The 16,884-nt window shown below is 44.2% G+C and overlaps 1 protein-coding gene across 1 annotated transcript in view; it reads right to left on the bottom strand.

Annotated features, from left to right (window-relative positions):
• Positions 1-6,920: 6,920 nt before the first annotated feature.
• E2F2 (E2F transcription factor 2) overlaps positions 6,921-16,884 on the bottom strand; it is a 47,188-nt gene continuing 37,224 nt past the window's right edge. The window contains exons 4-7 of the mRNA XM_026676138.2: positions 15,648-15,806; positions 14,033-14,147; positions 13,042-13,189; positions 6,921-11,014 (exon numbers count right to left, since the gene is read on the bottom strand). Coding sequence (XP_026531923.2) covers positions 10,767-11,014; positions 13,042-13,189; positions 14,033-14,147; positions 15,648-15,806 — 670 coding nt within the window. The 3' untranslated portion in view covers positions 6,921-10,766. The remainder of the gene's footprint in view (positions 11,015-13,041; positions 13,190-14,032; positions 14,148-15,647; positions 15,807-16,884) is intronic.

Here is a 16,884-nt window from a genome sequence, read left to right on the forward strand (position 1 = left end):
AGGAATCCAGTTTGGCACCCCTGCAACAGCTGAATTTATAAAAAGGTTTGGGGTGAAGGGCATCCTGGTTCAGATCCATCCCCGGGACCTGTGGCTGCTCAAGTACGACCGTGATACGACGGAAGCATCTCCGTGAGGGAGTCATCTTAAGAAAGTTCACCCATCTATTTTGGAAATTCCCAGATCCCTGCTGCTTTGCATTGTCATTTCCTGCGGAGACTTTGGGCTGGGAGCAATTTTGCATGGATCCTGCATTTTGGCCCACAGCCACCATCCCAGGACCGGCTCCGAACTGCGGAGTGAAGCAGCCAGATTCGAGAATTCCTTGCCTACTCCCCGCTCTCGCATATGTTGAAACCATCTGGAAAACTCAAAAATGCTTCCGTCCTCTTTTGGTTAACCCTAATGAAAGCATCCCCCAGCAATGGATGTCAGATGTGGTTTCCTCCACGGACCGAGAATTGTTTTTGACATTCCGCTCCATCTGACTGAAATTCCCATCAACTACTTTGCTCTGGTGTCATTGTGCCCGGTTTCCTGGGACCATTCCGGGAAAGGCTCCCAGATGGAGTGTTGTAACAAGAAGGGAACATTTGTGTGGATGTTTGCAAGGCTAAAGGTTTGGCCAGCCCCCAAATCCCAGGTAGATCTGCTTGGCTCTGTCTCTCTTCAACTGCTTGGAGATGCACTTCCTGTTGGCTCATCGGCCATGTCACTTTCCTCCCCCGGTCTCTTGCAGGTCGGTCCTCCCCTTGTTTTGCAACGGGATGGTGACAGGGCACTGTTGCAATAGTTGCTGCTTCCTGAGCCAAAGACTGGTTTGACATAGCTGGCAGTTCAACGCCAACACCTCCAACGGAAAGAAGAATTGCTTCCTTGCTTCGTCGTTTCTCTCCTCAGCGTTAGAATAGAATAGAATAGAATAGAATAGAATAGAATAGAATAGAATAGAATTCTTTACTGGCCAAGTGTGATTGGACACACAAGGAATTTGTCTTGGTGCAAATGCTCTCAGTGTACATAAAAGAAAAGAGACATTCGTCAAGAGTCAAGAATCATCAGGTCCAACACTTAATGATAGTCATTGGGTACAATAAGCAATCAAAGCATACTAGGAAACAGTCAATATAAATCATAAGGATACAAGCTCATACAGTCACAAGTAGGAGGGGATGGGTGATAAGGAGTGATGAGAATATTAATAGTAATAGTAATGCAGACTTTGTAAATAGTTGGACAGTGTTGAGGGAGTTATTTGTTTAGCAGAGTGATGGCGTTCAGAAAAAAACTGTCCTTGTGCCTAGTTGTTCTGGTGTGCAGTGCTCTATAGTGTCATTTTGAGGGAAGGAGTTGAAACAGTTTATGTCCGGGATGTGAGGGGTCTGTAAATATTTTCACAGCCCTCCTTCTGACTCATGCACCATACAGGTCTTCAATTGAAGGCAGGTTGGTAGTAATAGTTTTTTCTGCAGTCCTAATTATCCTCTGAAGTCTGTGTCTGTCTGAACCCAGACAGTTCTAGAGGTGCAGATGACAGACGCAATAAATCTTCATTCCAAAATCTGGGAGGATCTCCTAATTTCTCATTCCCAAGTCTGGCTTTCTTGGTGGGATCAGATCACAGCCAGCGTTTGCCTCATCTCTGCAGTCTGTGGTGGATGGGGAAGAGAAAGAGCAGATCTCAACCCTTTCATCTTCTGGCATGGTTAACAGAACACAATCCTCACAGCTTCTCTCCTTCGCTGCTGCTAAATTTCCAGGAAAAACACTTTATCTAAACTCACTAATTTTTTGCAGATGAATGAGATACCATTTGGGGAAATGAAGCGGCGAAGCCTGAATTCCGGGAAGGCAGTGAGGCACTTCAGATGAATTTACAGTAATTATAGGACTACTTAGCCACCGATCCATTCCCAAATTCATCATACGAGTCTGCTACAACCCAAAAATTGGGAAGTGTAGAATGAGTAAGGAAGGAAGGAAGGAAGGAAGGAAGGAAGGAAGGAAGGAAGGAAGGAAGGAAGGAAGGAAGGAAGGAAGGAAGGAAGGAAAGAGATGGGAAAAAGTGGGAGAGAGGGGAGGGGGAAGAGGAGGTTCTCTAAAGTAGAGGATTTACTTGCCCAAATCCTGGTTTAACGAAAAACATAGATAAATATAATGAAAGTTGAAACTCATCATTCTACAAATGGAATGGTGGTATTCAGCAGGTTCTGAGCAGTTCTGGAGAACCAGTAGCGGAAATTTTGAGTAGTTTGGAGAACCAGCAAATCCCACCTCTGACTGGCCCAGCCCCCATCTATTCTCCACCTCCTCAGTGCCAGCTGATTGGCTGGATCTTCTTTGGTTGCCCTGCATAGGAGAACGGAGCTGGAAAGCAGGTTAGTGGGGTGGGGAGGGAATGCGGATTTTGCAGTATATCCTTCCCCTGCCACGCCCACAAAACCAGTAGTAAATTTTTTGGAATCCCACCACTGGAATGGATTAATTAAATGTTTTTCAAAGTTGGCAACTTTTAGATGTATGGATGTCAACTCCTATTTTGACACTCCTTTGTAAGACCCTGAAGACAAGGTTTTGCCAATAGGCCCAGGGACTCCAGGGTGGGATATAGAGCCCATCAAATGATTAATTCTTGTTGCTGGCGAGGATTGGGAGGGTGATTATTTTTTTTGATTGTGGTGGTTGTTGTATTGTATTCAGCTTTTATCCTTGTATAAAAATGTTTTATCAACCAGAATGCTTTGGGAATCCCTTCTGGCCCTGCGGGCATTCTTAAGGAATGTAAATAATGAAGGCTGTCGTCCGGAGTTTACTTACTGCCTAGGAAACAGAGCCAGGTGTGGGCTACAAATATCTTTTATTTCCTAATAAATGGATGTCTGTCAATTTTTCATTGGTAACTCTTCCTACAGTGTGCATTTTCTAAGAGCATCTACAACCAGGATGTTCCGATGTGGCCACCAGCTCATAAAAGAAAGCCAAATGGTCTTTGGGTCAAGTAATTTAAGCCTAATAACCACCATAATAAATGGGACGCGGTGGCTCAGTGGCTAAGACGCTGAGCTTGTCGATCAGAAAGGTCGGCGGTTCGAATCCCTAGTGCCGCGTAACGGAGTGAGCTCCCGTTACTTGTCCCAGCTTCTGCCAACCTAGTAGTTTGAAAGCATGTAAAAATGCAAGTAGAAAAATAGGGACGACTTTGGTGGGAAGGGAGCAGCGTTCCATGCATCTTCGGCGTTTAGTCATGACCACGGAGACGTCTTCGGACAGCGCTGGCTCTTTGGCTTTGTAACGGAGATGAACAGTGCCCCCGAGAACTGGAAACAACTGGCATGTATGTGCAAGGGGAACCTTTACCTTTACCCACCCATAACACAATTAGTTCTCAATGTACTGTCATAATTTGTGTCCACAATTATGGTCCTAAGTCATACCAGTTGCTAAGATCACCATGTGACTGCACCCAATTTTCTGATCTTTTTTTGTGACAGTTAAGTGATTATTAGGTGATTATTAAGTGATCATTATGTGGACACAGAAGTCGTAGATGCCATGGTCATTAAGTGAATCCATTATCTGAAGTGGACATGTTTTTTTTGCTGGAAACTGGAAGTAAACACTGGTTTCCAGCAAGAAAATAATTATAAATTGCAGTCATATATCTATAGGATGCTGCAAATGTCCATAAATATGGACCAGTTGCTGAGCACATCAAAATGCTCTCACGTGACTTGGGATGAATAATGTCTGAACTTCGAATCCAAGTAATAAGTAGCCCGGGGAGGTCTGTTGTAACTTCAAAGTCACTAAGTAACCAGTTGTTAAGTCGAGTAAAGTAGAAGAGCTACATGTACAGGTCACAATTCAGGATTAGTTTGTAAAGTTTGGGTATTTCAACCTGGATTTTTCATGTCAAAATCCAGCATTCCCTCATTGCATTAGATGTTTGGGATGGGCTGTGGGAATGGTTAAAAACCTAAAATCATCCATTAGGAATAGGCCACCGGATCTCAGTTCAGCTCTGAAACCCCAAATACAGCATCTCCAACCAATGTTTTCTCCAGCCTCTTTGGACTCATTCACTGAAAAGGAGCCCACAATCCCTCCAGGTCATTGGTTCCACTGCCAAAATGCTCTGGCTGTTCAGTTTTTTCCCAACTTTTTATTGGAATTTGCTTTAATTTAAACCCATTATTCAGCCTCCTGCCCCCTGGGGAAACAGACCTTAGCTTTTCTTTCGAGAGATCTGCTAAACTTCAATGTTTAGCAAAACTGTCCTTGCAGCAGCTCTAAAATGCTTCCTCCTTCAGTCTCTTCCCCTCTGATCACTTTTGCCGATTTGACAGCTGTGTAGTCCTCGACTTACGACCACAATTAAGCCTGGAATTATAGTCTTGTCTTTATACTAGACTAGCTCAAAACCCGTGCTTCACTGCGAAACTATGTGGTCGGGCTGTTTTGGGGGAGGAAAATAAGGAGGGGGGGTGGAATTGTCTCTGCCTACCAGCATCCATCGGTATTCATCTGGCTAGCATCCTGTCAGTGTGTGAAAGAGTTGAGGGTTGTTTGGAAACTGCAACAGTATTTGCTGTGTGAGCAAAGAGACAGCAAGGAGCCTGGGCATAGCTTAGCTCAACTGTTCTGTACTAAAGCTGCTTGGTGCTGTGAAACTAAAAGTGAAACTCTTCTCCTCTGCTTGTGCTTTGCATTTGGAACAGTTTTCTTTTCAGGTGAACTCCTTAGCATCAGAGCGTGTTAATAATAATATAGGAAATACTAACGCTCTGATGGTCATTTTGAAAAATCCTTTCTTAATGAGCACCTAGAAGCCAAGAGGAATATACCGGTACATGCCAAATTTCAAGTTTGTAGGCCTTATGGTTCTGGAGATTTTGCGATGATGCATGAGTGGTATTTTGCTTTTATATATATATATAAAATATACATATACATATGTTAAACAGGTCTGTGACTAAACCAGAACTTACCACATTTTCTGAGTTTAAACTGAGGAGTTTCAGAGAATCCATTGTACCCAAATGAGCAAATTTTTTGGGCTGGAAACCAGAAATATGACAAAAACATTGACCATTGCGATCACGTGACCACAGGATATGACAATGGCCATAAAGGCAAGCCAAGTTGTCAAATTCCACAAATGTGATTATGTGGCCGCATTGTGTGACTGTGTGGCTGTTGTTACTTCGAAATCATGTCATTAAGTATCTTTTGAGGGGTCCATTGTAACTTTGAATAGTCACTAAAGAAGCAGGCATAAATTGAGGACTATATGTCATGGCAGAGAGCGATGACAACCCCCCCACACACACACCCCTGGGCATGTGGATTCATCCTATGAAGGCACAGCCAGGCCTGAGGAGCCTTGGCAGAGCTGCCTCAAGCTGTAACAGACAAGAATAATGAGGAACAAGCCAGGCCGACCACAGGCAAAGCAACACATTGCAATAGCTGACAGGTTAACATCACTTCTTAAGGGATGAGCAAACCAAGCTGGATCTGGTGAAGAAGCAACGGGAATTAAACCTCCCATCAACCAACATGACTGAAGCAAAAACAACAAAGTTAAGTACAAGTGGGAGGCCGTTGGAAGGGCCTATTACTGTGCAAGGCCTAAATTGATTAATGATATATAAAGGCATGGATCTCTCTAATGGTAGTTTAATACTCTGACAATGTCAGCAAGAGGCTGATGAAAGCTTAGTAAGTATAATAAATATAATATGGTGGTTTGGCACAATGTGAAAATCCAGCCAGGGACACTGTATGTATGCATGTATATGTGTGTGTGAGAGAGAGAGAGAGAGGGAGAGAGGGAGGGAGGGGAGGGGAGGGAGGGAGAGAGAGAGAGAGAGAGAGAGAGAGAATGAATATCATAAATCTGTGTCAGTGGCTAAGTGTCTGAATTTTGATCACATAACCCTGGGTAATACCACAACGGTTGCAAGTGTGAAAAACAGCCATAAGTCATTTTTTTCAATGCCATTGTAACTTTGAAGATTCACTAAACGAAAGGTCATCAGCCTAGGATTTCCTGTAATTAGAATTTAAAAAGCCAGAAGGAGCCACACATAAAGAGCTGAAAGTGAGTCCCACTTTGGTTCAAACGTTTTATTTCCTCCTCCACCTCCTTCTTGTTGTCATTGCTGCTCACAAAAGAAAAATAATAATAATAAAACACGTCATCAAGTGCCTCAAGGTTTTTTTTTTAAAGTCATACACATCTCCATCCACAAGGCCAAGCCAAACATCATAAAAGGCCTTTGGACACATTTTTTTTTTAAATACTCTGGTTTCAAACAAAGCAAATCAAACCCAGGTGGCCCAGCAAGCGACAAAGATGGTTCCTGTTTATAAATACAGTGCAACAATTATATACAACTTTTACAATTTTAAGACGAAACCCGGCGAGTAGGTATTGGTAAAGATTTTAAAGGTGGCTTGCACAAGAAATCTCTCCTGTGCGTAGAATTAAGACTTGAGCTGAGCTGCAGTTCATTAAGCATACGCTCAACCCCTATTAAAACCCAGTGTGAGAAAACATTAAAAAAAAAAAAACTCTGCTAACAAAACAGCAACATAATGAACTAATTATTCTAAAAACCTAGCTCCAAAAAACAGCATTCTGCAAACTTCCGGTATTGTGGAACAAAAGTTCTTCAAATTCATTGCTCTACGTACAAATAATTTCATTGACGAAGAAATCCATAAAGTCGTTTCTTCCAAAAGCTTATCAAATAGTAAAAAAACCATAGCCCTTTGCTCTAAGGCAGGGGTGTCCAACCTTGGCAACTTTAAGACTTGTGGACTTCAACTCCCAGAATTCTCAGCCAGCAAAGCTGGCTGAGAATTCTGGGAGTTGAAGTCCACAAGTCTTAAAGTTGCCAAGGTGGACACCCTGCTCTAAGGGAACACTGGCACCACCTCCCCCCCACACACACTTCCAACCCTGTGCATGTGAGCCCAGGATTTAACTAAGATGAGCTACACGAAGCCAATAAGTAAATAACCGTAGCACGAACCAGTAACTAGCAATGGAACTTCTCTTTTTAAGTAGGAGTGGCTTGAAATGGGACAACTTGCCCTGGCCAATTCGCCGTGGCCAACTCACCACACCTAACACAACATAGACAACTCGCCACAACTCACTGCGGGATGATTCTATTTAATTATTTTAAATAATTAAAAAACACATTTTAATTTTTGCCATTCACATTTCATTTTGTCCCTTCTTTGGCATCCTTCAATGATTCCCTTCTATTATTTCTTTGTTATTAGTGTAACTCTTGTCCCGCAATGAGTTTGGTCATGGCCAGTTGCCGTGGATCTAGAGGGCAGGTAGTGAAACCAAGGAAGAAAAGATGTAGCATCTAGGCGTGGAAGTGTGCTAACGCTCGCTTTTGCAGGTTGTGCAAGGCATCTGTGTCAAGAGGTAAACTGTGTGCAATTCTAATGCGATCTTCAGCCTGGCCGGCATTGCTATTAGCCACCTGGGGCAAACCTGGAGACAGTTTTCCACGATGTGCCCAAATTTGGCGCCTTCCGCTCTCTCATTTCTTGCTTGAGCAAGAAAACTGAGGGTGGATGCAGCCAGAAAAAACTACACTGGGGCCCTGAAAAATAAGGCAGTGAGCAGCTTTCTGTGAAGTACCATCACTGATGTCATGAACGTGGACCCTTGCAACCAAAATAAAAAAAAATAAATCACTACGTTTTGCACGAGCAAAGTGCAAAACTAATTTGGAATACAGGGTGCAATTCATATTTTAAGAGCTCGGCTAAGGGAAAAGCATATAGATTGAGGATTCTCCCCTCCCCGTAAGACAGGTGCACAAAAACACTATACAGAATCTGATACCCATTTTCCAGGTAATGCAATCTTTTGAGTTTATTTCGCTTGCATTCCCACATTCACTCACAATGTGCATGCACAAACACACATTCATGCCTCTGGTTATTCACTACTGCAACAGCCTTAGTTCCCATTGAGACTGAGATCTTTCTCCTACCGCAAGCAAAGGAATTAATATTTTGAGCAGCCCAACTATAAACCTTTGCATGGAGAAGAAGCAAGTATGTCAAAAAAAAGGCTAGGCTAACATTTCATCCTGGAATCTAAGTGTCCTCTGCACTAGGTTAAGAACTTCTGACTTCCTGAATAGATTACAGCCCAGATACAAGGTCCCAACGTGGCAACAAGCCAGCTCTCCATGATGTGGTTAAGGCAAACCAAAGGCCCCTTTAAAGCTAAGCTGAATTTGTTCAAGGAATTCAGTCGCACGAGTTGTGAAGAAGAAAAAAAACTAAGGGTGAGCCCAAACTGTACAATATTGGTGGCTTAGGGATCAATAAAGCTCCAGACATTAAACCACAGAGAAAATCCCTGGATCCAGGTCAACTTCTCTATTTAGCATCTGGTCTCCCTCTACACCTGAGGTCTCCAAACTTGGCAACTTTAAGACTTGTGGACTTCAACTCCCAGAATACTGGCTGGGGAATTCTGGGGGTTGAAGTCCACAGGTCTTAAAGTTGCCAAGGTTGGACACCCTTACTCTACACGTTGATGAGAACGGATGCTCCTGGACAGCATTGTCCCCTCCAAACCTCAGCAATCTTGGATCAGAAAGCAACCCAAGTGGCATTCTTGTTCCCTGAGAAAGGATGAATTTATTACAAGATGGACTTGTGTCAATCTAAGGCAGCTAGAAATGATGATTATGAGAGTTACTGGAAAAGACTTTCCTGCCTCTTGATTTTTTTTTTCTCCCTTCCACCAAGCTACTTAAGAGATGTGTAACATCTAATATCTCGTCCTTTTTGGAAAGAAAAAAAATACAGGTCTTTCACCTTTCATAAAAATAAACTAATTTTGAACTAGGCAGCTCCTTCCATCCAGCAGCAAACACAAAAGGAGATGCGCTGCAATTTCATTCAGAGCTGCAGGTATGTGACCTCAGCAAAGAAACTCATATTGCCTTTGATCTTGAGTAATGATTGTGTTTTTGTAGACAACCAAATCTGGTTATCTGATAGAAAGGGATCTCTTGCGGTCAAATCTGATGTCACAGCTCCGAGTAGTGACAAAAATAAACACGTATTGCCGAGACACTAGTGTCAGCCTCAGAAGCAAATGATTGATAACAGTCTGCAAAGGTTCAGTTTGCAGAAGAAAAAATGTGCAACTCCACTGCTAGTATAATGTTCCCCTGTAAGATCACATCTGCTTTATATATTGTGAGTCAGAGGCTACATTATTCTACTTATTAGAACACATAAAATGGCTGATGGGTCACCATTGTTTGACGGAGAAACACACACATTTTAGAATTAAGGCTACAGCCAGACTTAAGGGACAGCTGGAAACCTCTGATCCACTGAGATCCAGATCTTGGGGAAGTGGAGAACCACCACATCAGTTGACATGACTAAGAGTTGAACACATGGACCCAACAAAGAATGAAGTTGGGTGATCAGGAATGGTCTGCTTGTGAGGTGAACACAGCCAACTCAAAAAGACCTTTCTGGGGATCGGGAGTGCATGGATTTAAAAATGTCCTCTTTTTAAGCTGCATCTTGGGGAAAAACGTGGCTGCCTTCTTAGACCTCCAGCTTTTAGCAGAAAAGAAATTAACCCCCTCTTGGTTTTATGCCATCGCTTGGGGTGCAACCAAGCAAGGTGGTTAATCGTTTTCTTTCTTTTTGGACAACTCCCGCTCTCCCTCACCAGCTGGGCTGATGAAAAAAGCCTAAAAAACACGTGGAGGATACCGTATTGGCCTCCGAGACGGAATTAGAACCATTTGCAAGGCATGTGAAGTTAGTTTCAAACCAGGGCACACTGAGATTTTCCAAAGTTCAGCCAGGGTAATAAAATATGGAAGAAACTACCCAAGTTCACCTTGCACTGAGCAACCTCAAATGTGTCTGGTTGTCCAGGCTCACTTAGAAGGAGGAGAACCCTGGCACCAGGAGAAGCCGGCCTACCCCCTCGTTCACTTTCCCTCCCCCCCCCCGGGGGGGAGGGGGATGGATTGTAATATTTATTGGGAAGCTCATATCAAGAAGACAGCCACTTCCTGTTCCTGCTCACGAATCCTGCAAATCACTTCCTGTTCCAGATTTACTTTTGGACAACTACCTAACTGGGGTGCCTGGGTTGGGCATCCAGACAGGAAATTAGGGATTTGGGGATTCTCTGGAACGCTTTCCCTGGAGAAGACACATTTGCACACTTACGAAGGACGTAAAGGTTTGTGGGTCCTTCTCAGGGAGGCCGTATGCCCCGTGGAGAAATGTGGGGCTCCACCAAGAAAATACACAACTGAATTAATACTTCCTGGTTTCTCCAAGGCACTGGCAATTGTGTGTGCAATTTCCATTGGGCCTGATGGAAGAAAGAGTCCAAACAAGGAGTCCAAAATCTGACCCGAAGCCCTTCTTTTAAAAAAAAAACGCTAGAAAGGAGGAAGGAAGGTGAGGCTTCCCCATAGCAGCACATGGGGTGCTTTACCACACTGGGACCCATTCAAAATCCTTTGGGAAAACCTTGAATGATCAAGGATTTTCTAAACGGAGGGAGATCGGAGGGGAAGAGACAAGCTGGCGGGCCACATCCTTTGGACGAAATGCAAAAATAATAATAAAAAAAAAATAGGACGCTGCTAAGAAAGAGCCGAAAGCTTCGGAATCTGGAGCTCTGTATGTGTGCGCAGGGGCAGGTTACTGGTAGCACCATGGAAGCTCTGGGTTCAATTTTTCAGCAAATCTGCCAAGTCATAGGCATCAAACAAGTCACTGACGCCCTCGCCCTCCTCCAGTCCCCATAGATAATCCTCTTGGTCGAGGGGAGGGGAGAAACTGACGAAGGGGCCTGGGTCGCCGTAGGCTGTAGAAGGGAGCTGGTCCTCTGTCTGCTGCAGGAGGTGCTGAGGGGGCTCCAGGAGACCATCCTCTCCCTCCATTAGGCAGCTCGGCACCTCCGTCTTCACCAATTCCACTGGGGAAACAAGAGGGAAGTCAAGACACAATGTGAGCATCGCAGCAAAGACGTCAGAGCCAAGTTTTCGTATGTATGTATGTATGTAATTTTGTTGTGTTAATTTTATTTATTTATTTTATTTATTTATTTATTTGTCATGTTCATGTAGTGTATATTGGAGGTGCTGACCCTTTGAGAGTTGTATGCAATGAAATTTCATTTTAATATATGCCATTAGTGTACATTCAAAGTGACAATAGAGTAGTTATTCTATTCTAAGAGCTGGCACCACTGGGCACCAAGTAGCAGAATAACAGAGTCTTCTAATCCAACTTCCTGCCCCAGCAGGAAACCCTATTCTATTTCGAACAAGTGGTTGTCCAGTCTCTTCCTTAAAACTTCCAGTGTTGGAGCATTCACAACTTCTGGAGGCCAGTTGTTCCACTGGTTAATTGTTCTGTCAGGAAATTTCTCCTTAGTTCTAGGTTGCTCTGTCCTTGATTAGTTTCCATCCACGCTTCTTGTCCTGCCCGCAGGTGCTTTGGAGAATAGCTTGACCCCCCCTCTTCTCTGTGGCAGCCCCACGAACAAGGTTGGGATTCTACCTGGCTGGACCAGTTCTATAGATGGGCCTGTTTCGTCCCTGTATTTCTGGAAATACCTGAAGTGACGAAACGGGCCTGTTTTTCGGCCTACAAAGGCTGCAGAGGCTTCCCTTGAGCCTATGGGAGGCCGAAAAAGGGCTCAAATGGGCTGAAAATCAGCTGGGAAGCGCATGCATGCGCAGTGGAGTTAAGTGTGGCTGGGGCTCACGTGCTCTGCATGCCACCTGTGACACGTGTGCCATAGGTTTGCCATCATGGGGCTAGGAGGAATTCCTACACAGATGTTGGGCTGAATGGAGCTTCTCCCAATCACAGAATCATTGTGCTAAAGGGCTTCAGTGATCACTGAGGGCATCTGACGGTGCAGGAAGGGTGTCACTGCGGCACCCTTCAACATTTGGGCCTACTAGCCCACCACCAAGGGAGGAGAGCCACCAAGGTCACTGGGTTCCATTAATGAACAGCAACTCTCCTCAGGAAGCTACAAGTCTGAATCATCTGGTAGATCAAAGGGTGACCAAAGGACAGCTCCCATGCCCAGCTGTTGGATGGCAGAAGCCTGTTAGAAGGTGATTGTCCTCAAAATGCAGATAACAGGTAACCAGAGCTGGAAGGGACCTTGTAGGTCATTTTCTAGTCCAACCCTTCGCCCAAGCGGGAGACCCTACACCATTTCTGACAAATGGCAGTCCAATATCTTCTTGAAAGCCTCCAGTGATGGCGCTCCCACAACTTCCGAGGGCAACTTCTGTGGTTGATTGTTCTCACTGTCAGAAAGTTTCTCCTTATTTCCAGGTTAAATCTCTCCTTGTTCAGTTTCCATCCATTATTCCTTGTCTGGCCTTCAGGTGCTTTAGAAAATAGCTTGACCCCTTCCTCCTCTCTGTGGCAGCCCCTCAAATATTGGAAGACTGATCTCATGTCTCCCCTGGTCCTTCTCTTCACTAGACTAGCCATGCCCAGTTCCTGTAACCATTCTTCATATGTTTTAGTCTCCAGTCCCCTAATCATCTTGGTTACTCTTCTCTGCACTCTTTCTAGAGTCGCAACATCTTTTTATAGTGTGGCAACCAAAACTGGATGCAGTACTCTAGCTGTGGTCTTACTAAGGCTTTATAACGTAGTATTAGTACCTCCCTTGATCTTGATTGTATCCCTCTGTTAATGCAACTTAGGATTGCATTAGCTTTTTTGGCTGCTGCTGCACACTGCTGGCTCATATTAAGCTGATTGTCCACTAAGACTCCAAGATTCCTCACGCAGTTACTGCTACTAAGCCTGGTTTCACCCAGTCTATATATGTACTTTTGGTTTTTCTTGCCTAAGTGTAGGACTTTATTTTTCTCAGCATCAGCCTGTAAGTAACCTTGGAGAGCATCTTTCAGAATGAAACGAGTCTTTTCCAGAAGCCCGAGATGATCATAGAGCTTCCAACATTACCTTTCACCGTTGTGGGTTTAGTAACCTCCTGGTGTGTTGGAAGCGGAAAACAGCTCTCCTTGGCAGGACTTTCTTCAAGAATTTCTTCTGGGCACAGGTAGACTTCAATGGGGCCATTGGTACTCCGTAGATGGAGCTGGACATTCTCCTGAAGGAGGAGGAGGAGAAGGAAATCAAGAAAGAGCGTGTCTCACTACCCTCAAGCCAAGGACACCTGTCTGGGAGCAAACAATTACAGGTAGTCCTCAATTTACGACCATAATGGAGCTGGCCCATTACGGTTATAAAGTGAGTCACCCACATGGCCTTGATTCTGCAATCTTGTGGTGGCCATTAAGTGAACCGGTTGTTCTCTACGGCAGGGGTCCCCAACCGCGGTCCGCGGACCGATCGGTCCGCGGAACAACTCTTACCGGCCGCTGGTTGCGGGCGCGCCATCTTTTTGGTAAAAGTGCTTCCGGTGAGCTTTCCGGGTGAAAGCTCACCGGAAGCCTTTCATCAAAGATGGTGGCGCACGCTCGTGAGCTTTCGGGTGAAAGCCATTTCTATCAAAAAGCTCACGGAGCCTAGCCGCCATCTTTTTGATGAAAAGTGCTTCGGTGAGGTCACGGGCCTTTTCGTCAAAAAGATGGCGGCGTACGGCCGCGGCGCCCAGCTGATGCGGTCCGGGCCGCGGCGTAAAGGTTGGGGATCCCTGCTCTACGCCAGTTTCACCCCAAAACAAGTGTAAATGCTGGTTTGGGGCAAAAACATGATAAAACACAGTCGGGTGACTGTGGGATGCTGCAAACCATGAATATGGGCTAGTTGCCGACCACCCAAAATGCAATCATGTGACCTGGTCTGGAGGTATCGCTGGAACTAGGTTGTAACCCTTGGGTGGTGGGGTCTGTTATAACTTAGCACAGTCAAATTGTTGTAAATCAAGGACTACCTGGAGCAACAGATGGAGCCGCCGCCGAAACAAAGAATAATGAGTTTCCATTCCTACCTCACAAACTTCGGGCACTTCAAGACGAGTTTCAGGGGGCGCTCTCACCACAATCACCGTCTGCTCATTAAAATTGCTGATGGCTCGGATATCCTGATAGGTGACATAGGCTAACGTAGGACACAGAGGGAAGTTAAAGAAAACGCTGCAAAGAGACACCAAACTCTGAATTCTGATGGGCAACTATGGCAGCTGGTGGACCCAGAACTCCCAGAATTTCTGAGCTAAGCTATACTGGCTGAGGAATTCTGGGAGTTGAAGTCCACAGGCCCTAAAATTGCCGTAGTTGCCCATCCCTGGTCTAAGTCTAAGGAGGGAGTTAAAGATTTTGAAACGGCTCTTCTTCCAATGTTATCTGTATTCCTGGTTTCCTCTGACTTGTTTCTTGAGTTTCAATCAGTCCCATTTGGGATTTAAGTTACATCTCACATTCAAAAGTGGGTTGTTTTGAATACAGGGTGTTCACCGTGGTCAGAACCCTCTCGGGATACTCCTGGAAAGGTTGAAAGGAGTTCCAACTGTCAAAAATTGGGTAAAAAAAAATGGGTTGAAGGGGTAAAATAAGTATAATTAGGAATCCTTCTGTTCTTTCACCTTCCCAATCCCCCAAATTAAAACAAAATAAAGCCAAGATCTTTTGATTCTGTCCTTTTGATTCTTGGGGGTCCTAAAGGAAATTTAGCCTAGTGGTTAACTCACATCCAGCTAGAAACCAGGAGCCTGTGAATTCTAATTCCGCCTTGGCACGAAAGCAAGCTGGATGATTTTTGGCGCAATCACCAGGAGACTGGGAGTTCTAGTCCCCTTAGGCATGTAAGTCGGCTGGGTGACTTTGAGCCAGTCACTCTCTCTCTCAGCCCAACCCAGCACAGGGTTGTTGCTGTTGTGGGGGAAATAGAAGGAAGGATGATTGTGTACGTTCATCACCTTCAGCTATTTATAAAATATATTTATATAAATAAATAAAAGAGATGCAGGGAGATATATAGTCCGCTCTTGACTGCAGCCTGCAGTCCTGGGGCTTACCGTGAGGAGCGAATCCGGTCATCATGACTTAATGTAAATTAAATGTTATATGTGTAGGGTTTGCCAATTGCACAGGGGCAGATAGGACAGCGCTCCAGAGGGTCAACTTCATTGCCCAGAGGTTCATTGGCTGCCCTCTCCCCATTTTGGAAGAGTTTTATAGTTCCTGCTGCCTTAAGAAAGTTCAAAACATTCTCAAACATCCATCTCATCCTGGGAACCCTTTTTTTGAACTATTACCATCTGGCAGACGGTACAGGATAATAAAAATAAGGACAGGCTGAAAAACAGCTATCCCAGGGCAGCAACTCTACTGAATTCTACTGTATAGTACACTGAAGATGGTATTTAATTTCGTCGTACGATGTGCAATGACAACAAACTAATATTTAAAGAGGATAACAGCACAACTTTGACTTAGCTGATGGGGTGAACCCCGAGAATTGCTCCGTGTGGAGCCTGCTGGATTCTGAACCTTTGGCCCCTGGTCTTCAATGCCGTGTGAACCAGGAATGATTTGGTTCTCTGGAAGCCTCTCCCTGTTCTCTGGTCATTGTCCTCTTCACCCACCCACCTCTCAAAAGGATATCTTTGGTTGGTCTCATCTTCTGTCAGGTGCTTTAACTGCAGAGAGGACTCCTGGATCAGCTTGTCCAAAACTTTCTCGTGCTTTGAGAGTTCGGTCAGCTCTTGTCGCAAACTGTGCTGCTTCGTGGCCACAGAAGAATCTTCAAAAAGTCCAGTTCCCCTGGACATCAGATTAATAACACATCAGATGAGCCCTTTTGCTAAAGCAGAGTTCATGTTTTCACTTTGAGCTTTCTTCCCACGCCCCTTTTTTCCCCCCCCTCGGGGTATTGTATAAATCCTAATGCATTGTGTTTATTTCAACGCAGATTTCAATGCTATTTACGGGATAGAATGAAAAACCATGGATATTGTATTATTTAGAAATGCTTAACATATTGAAAAGGGAGAAAACTTAAAAAAAAAAAATTCTATCAGTATACAATTGCAAGTTAGGATGTCAGCCTTACCAAGGGTCCCCAAACTTGGCAACTTTAAGACTTTTGGACTTCAACTCAAAGCTGGCTGGGGAATTCTGGGAATTGAAATCCACAAGTCTTCAAGTTGCCAAGTTTGGAGACCTCTGATCTTACAAACATAAGATAATTTGGCTTAATATTTACAGACCCCACACATCCCGGACATAAACTGTTTCAACTCCTTCCCTCAAAACGACGCTATAGAGCACTGCACACCAGAACAACCAGACACAAGGACAGTTTTTTTCTGAATGCCACACTCTGCTAAACAAATAATTCCCTCAACACTGTCCAACTATTTACACAGTTTACACTACTATTACTATTAATCTTCTCGTTGTTCCTATCATCCATCCCCCCTCCCACTTGTGACTGTATGACTGTAACTTTGTCACTTGTATCCTTACGATTTATATTGACTGTTTCCTAGTATGATTTGACTGCTTATTATACCCTATGACTATTATTGTTGTATGTTATGATTCTTGACTCTTGACAAATGTATCTTTTCTTTCATGTATACTGAGAGCATTTGCACCAAGACAAATTCCTTGTGTGTCCAATCACACTTGGCCAATAAAAGAATTCTAATTCTAATATACTCTTTCAAGCACAGGCTGGATAACCAGCTGTTTTTCCCAGCCTGGTTATTCTCCAGATGTCTGGAACAGAATCTTTTCAAATGGGAAAGCTGGAATTTTGGGAACTGAAGCTTTCCACATCTGGAGACCTTTTAGTTGGGGGAAGGTTGACTTACATCAAACTAATGAATGTTCCTGT

This window comes from Notechis scutatus, chromosome 8, assembly GCF_049901735.1.
Source record: "Notechis scutatus isolate UNSWTSFEM ecotype Mainland chromosome 8, rNotScu1.2, whole genome shotgun sequence".
NCBI lineage: Eukaryota > Metazoa > Chordata > Lepidosauria > Squamata > Elapidae > Notechis > Notechis scutatus.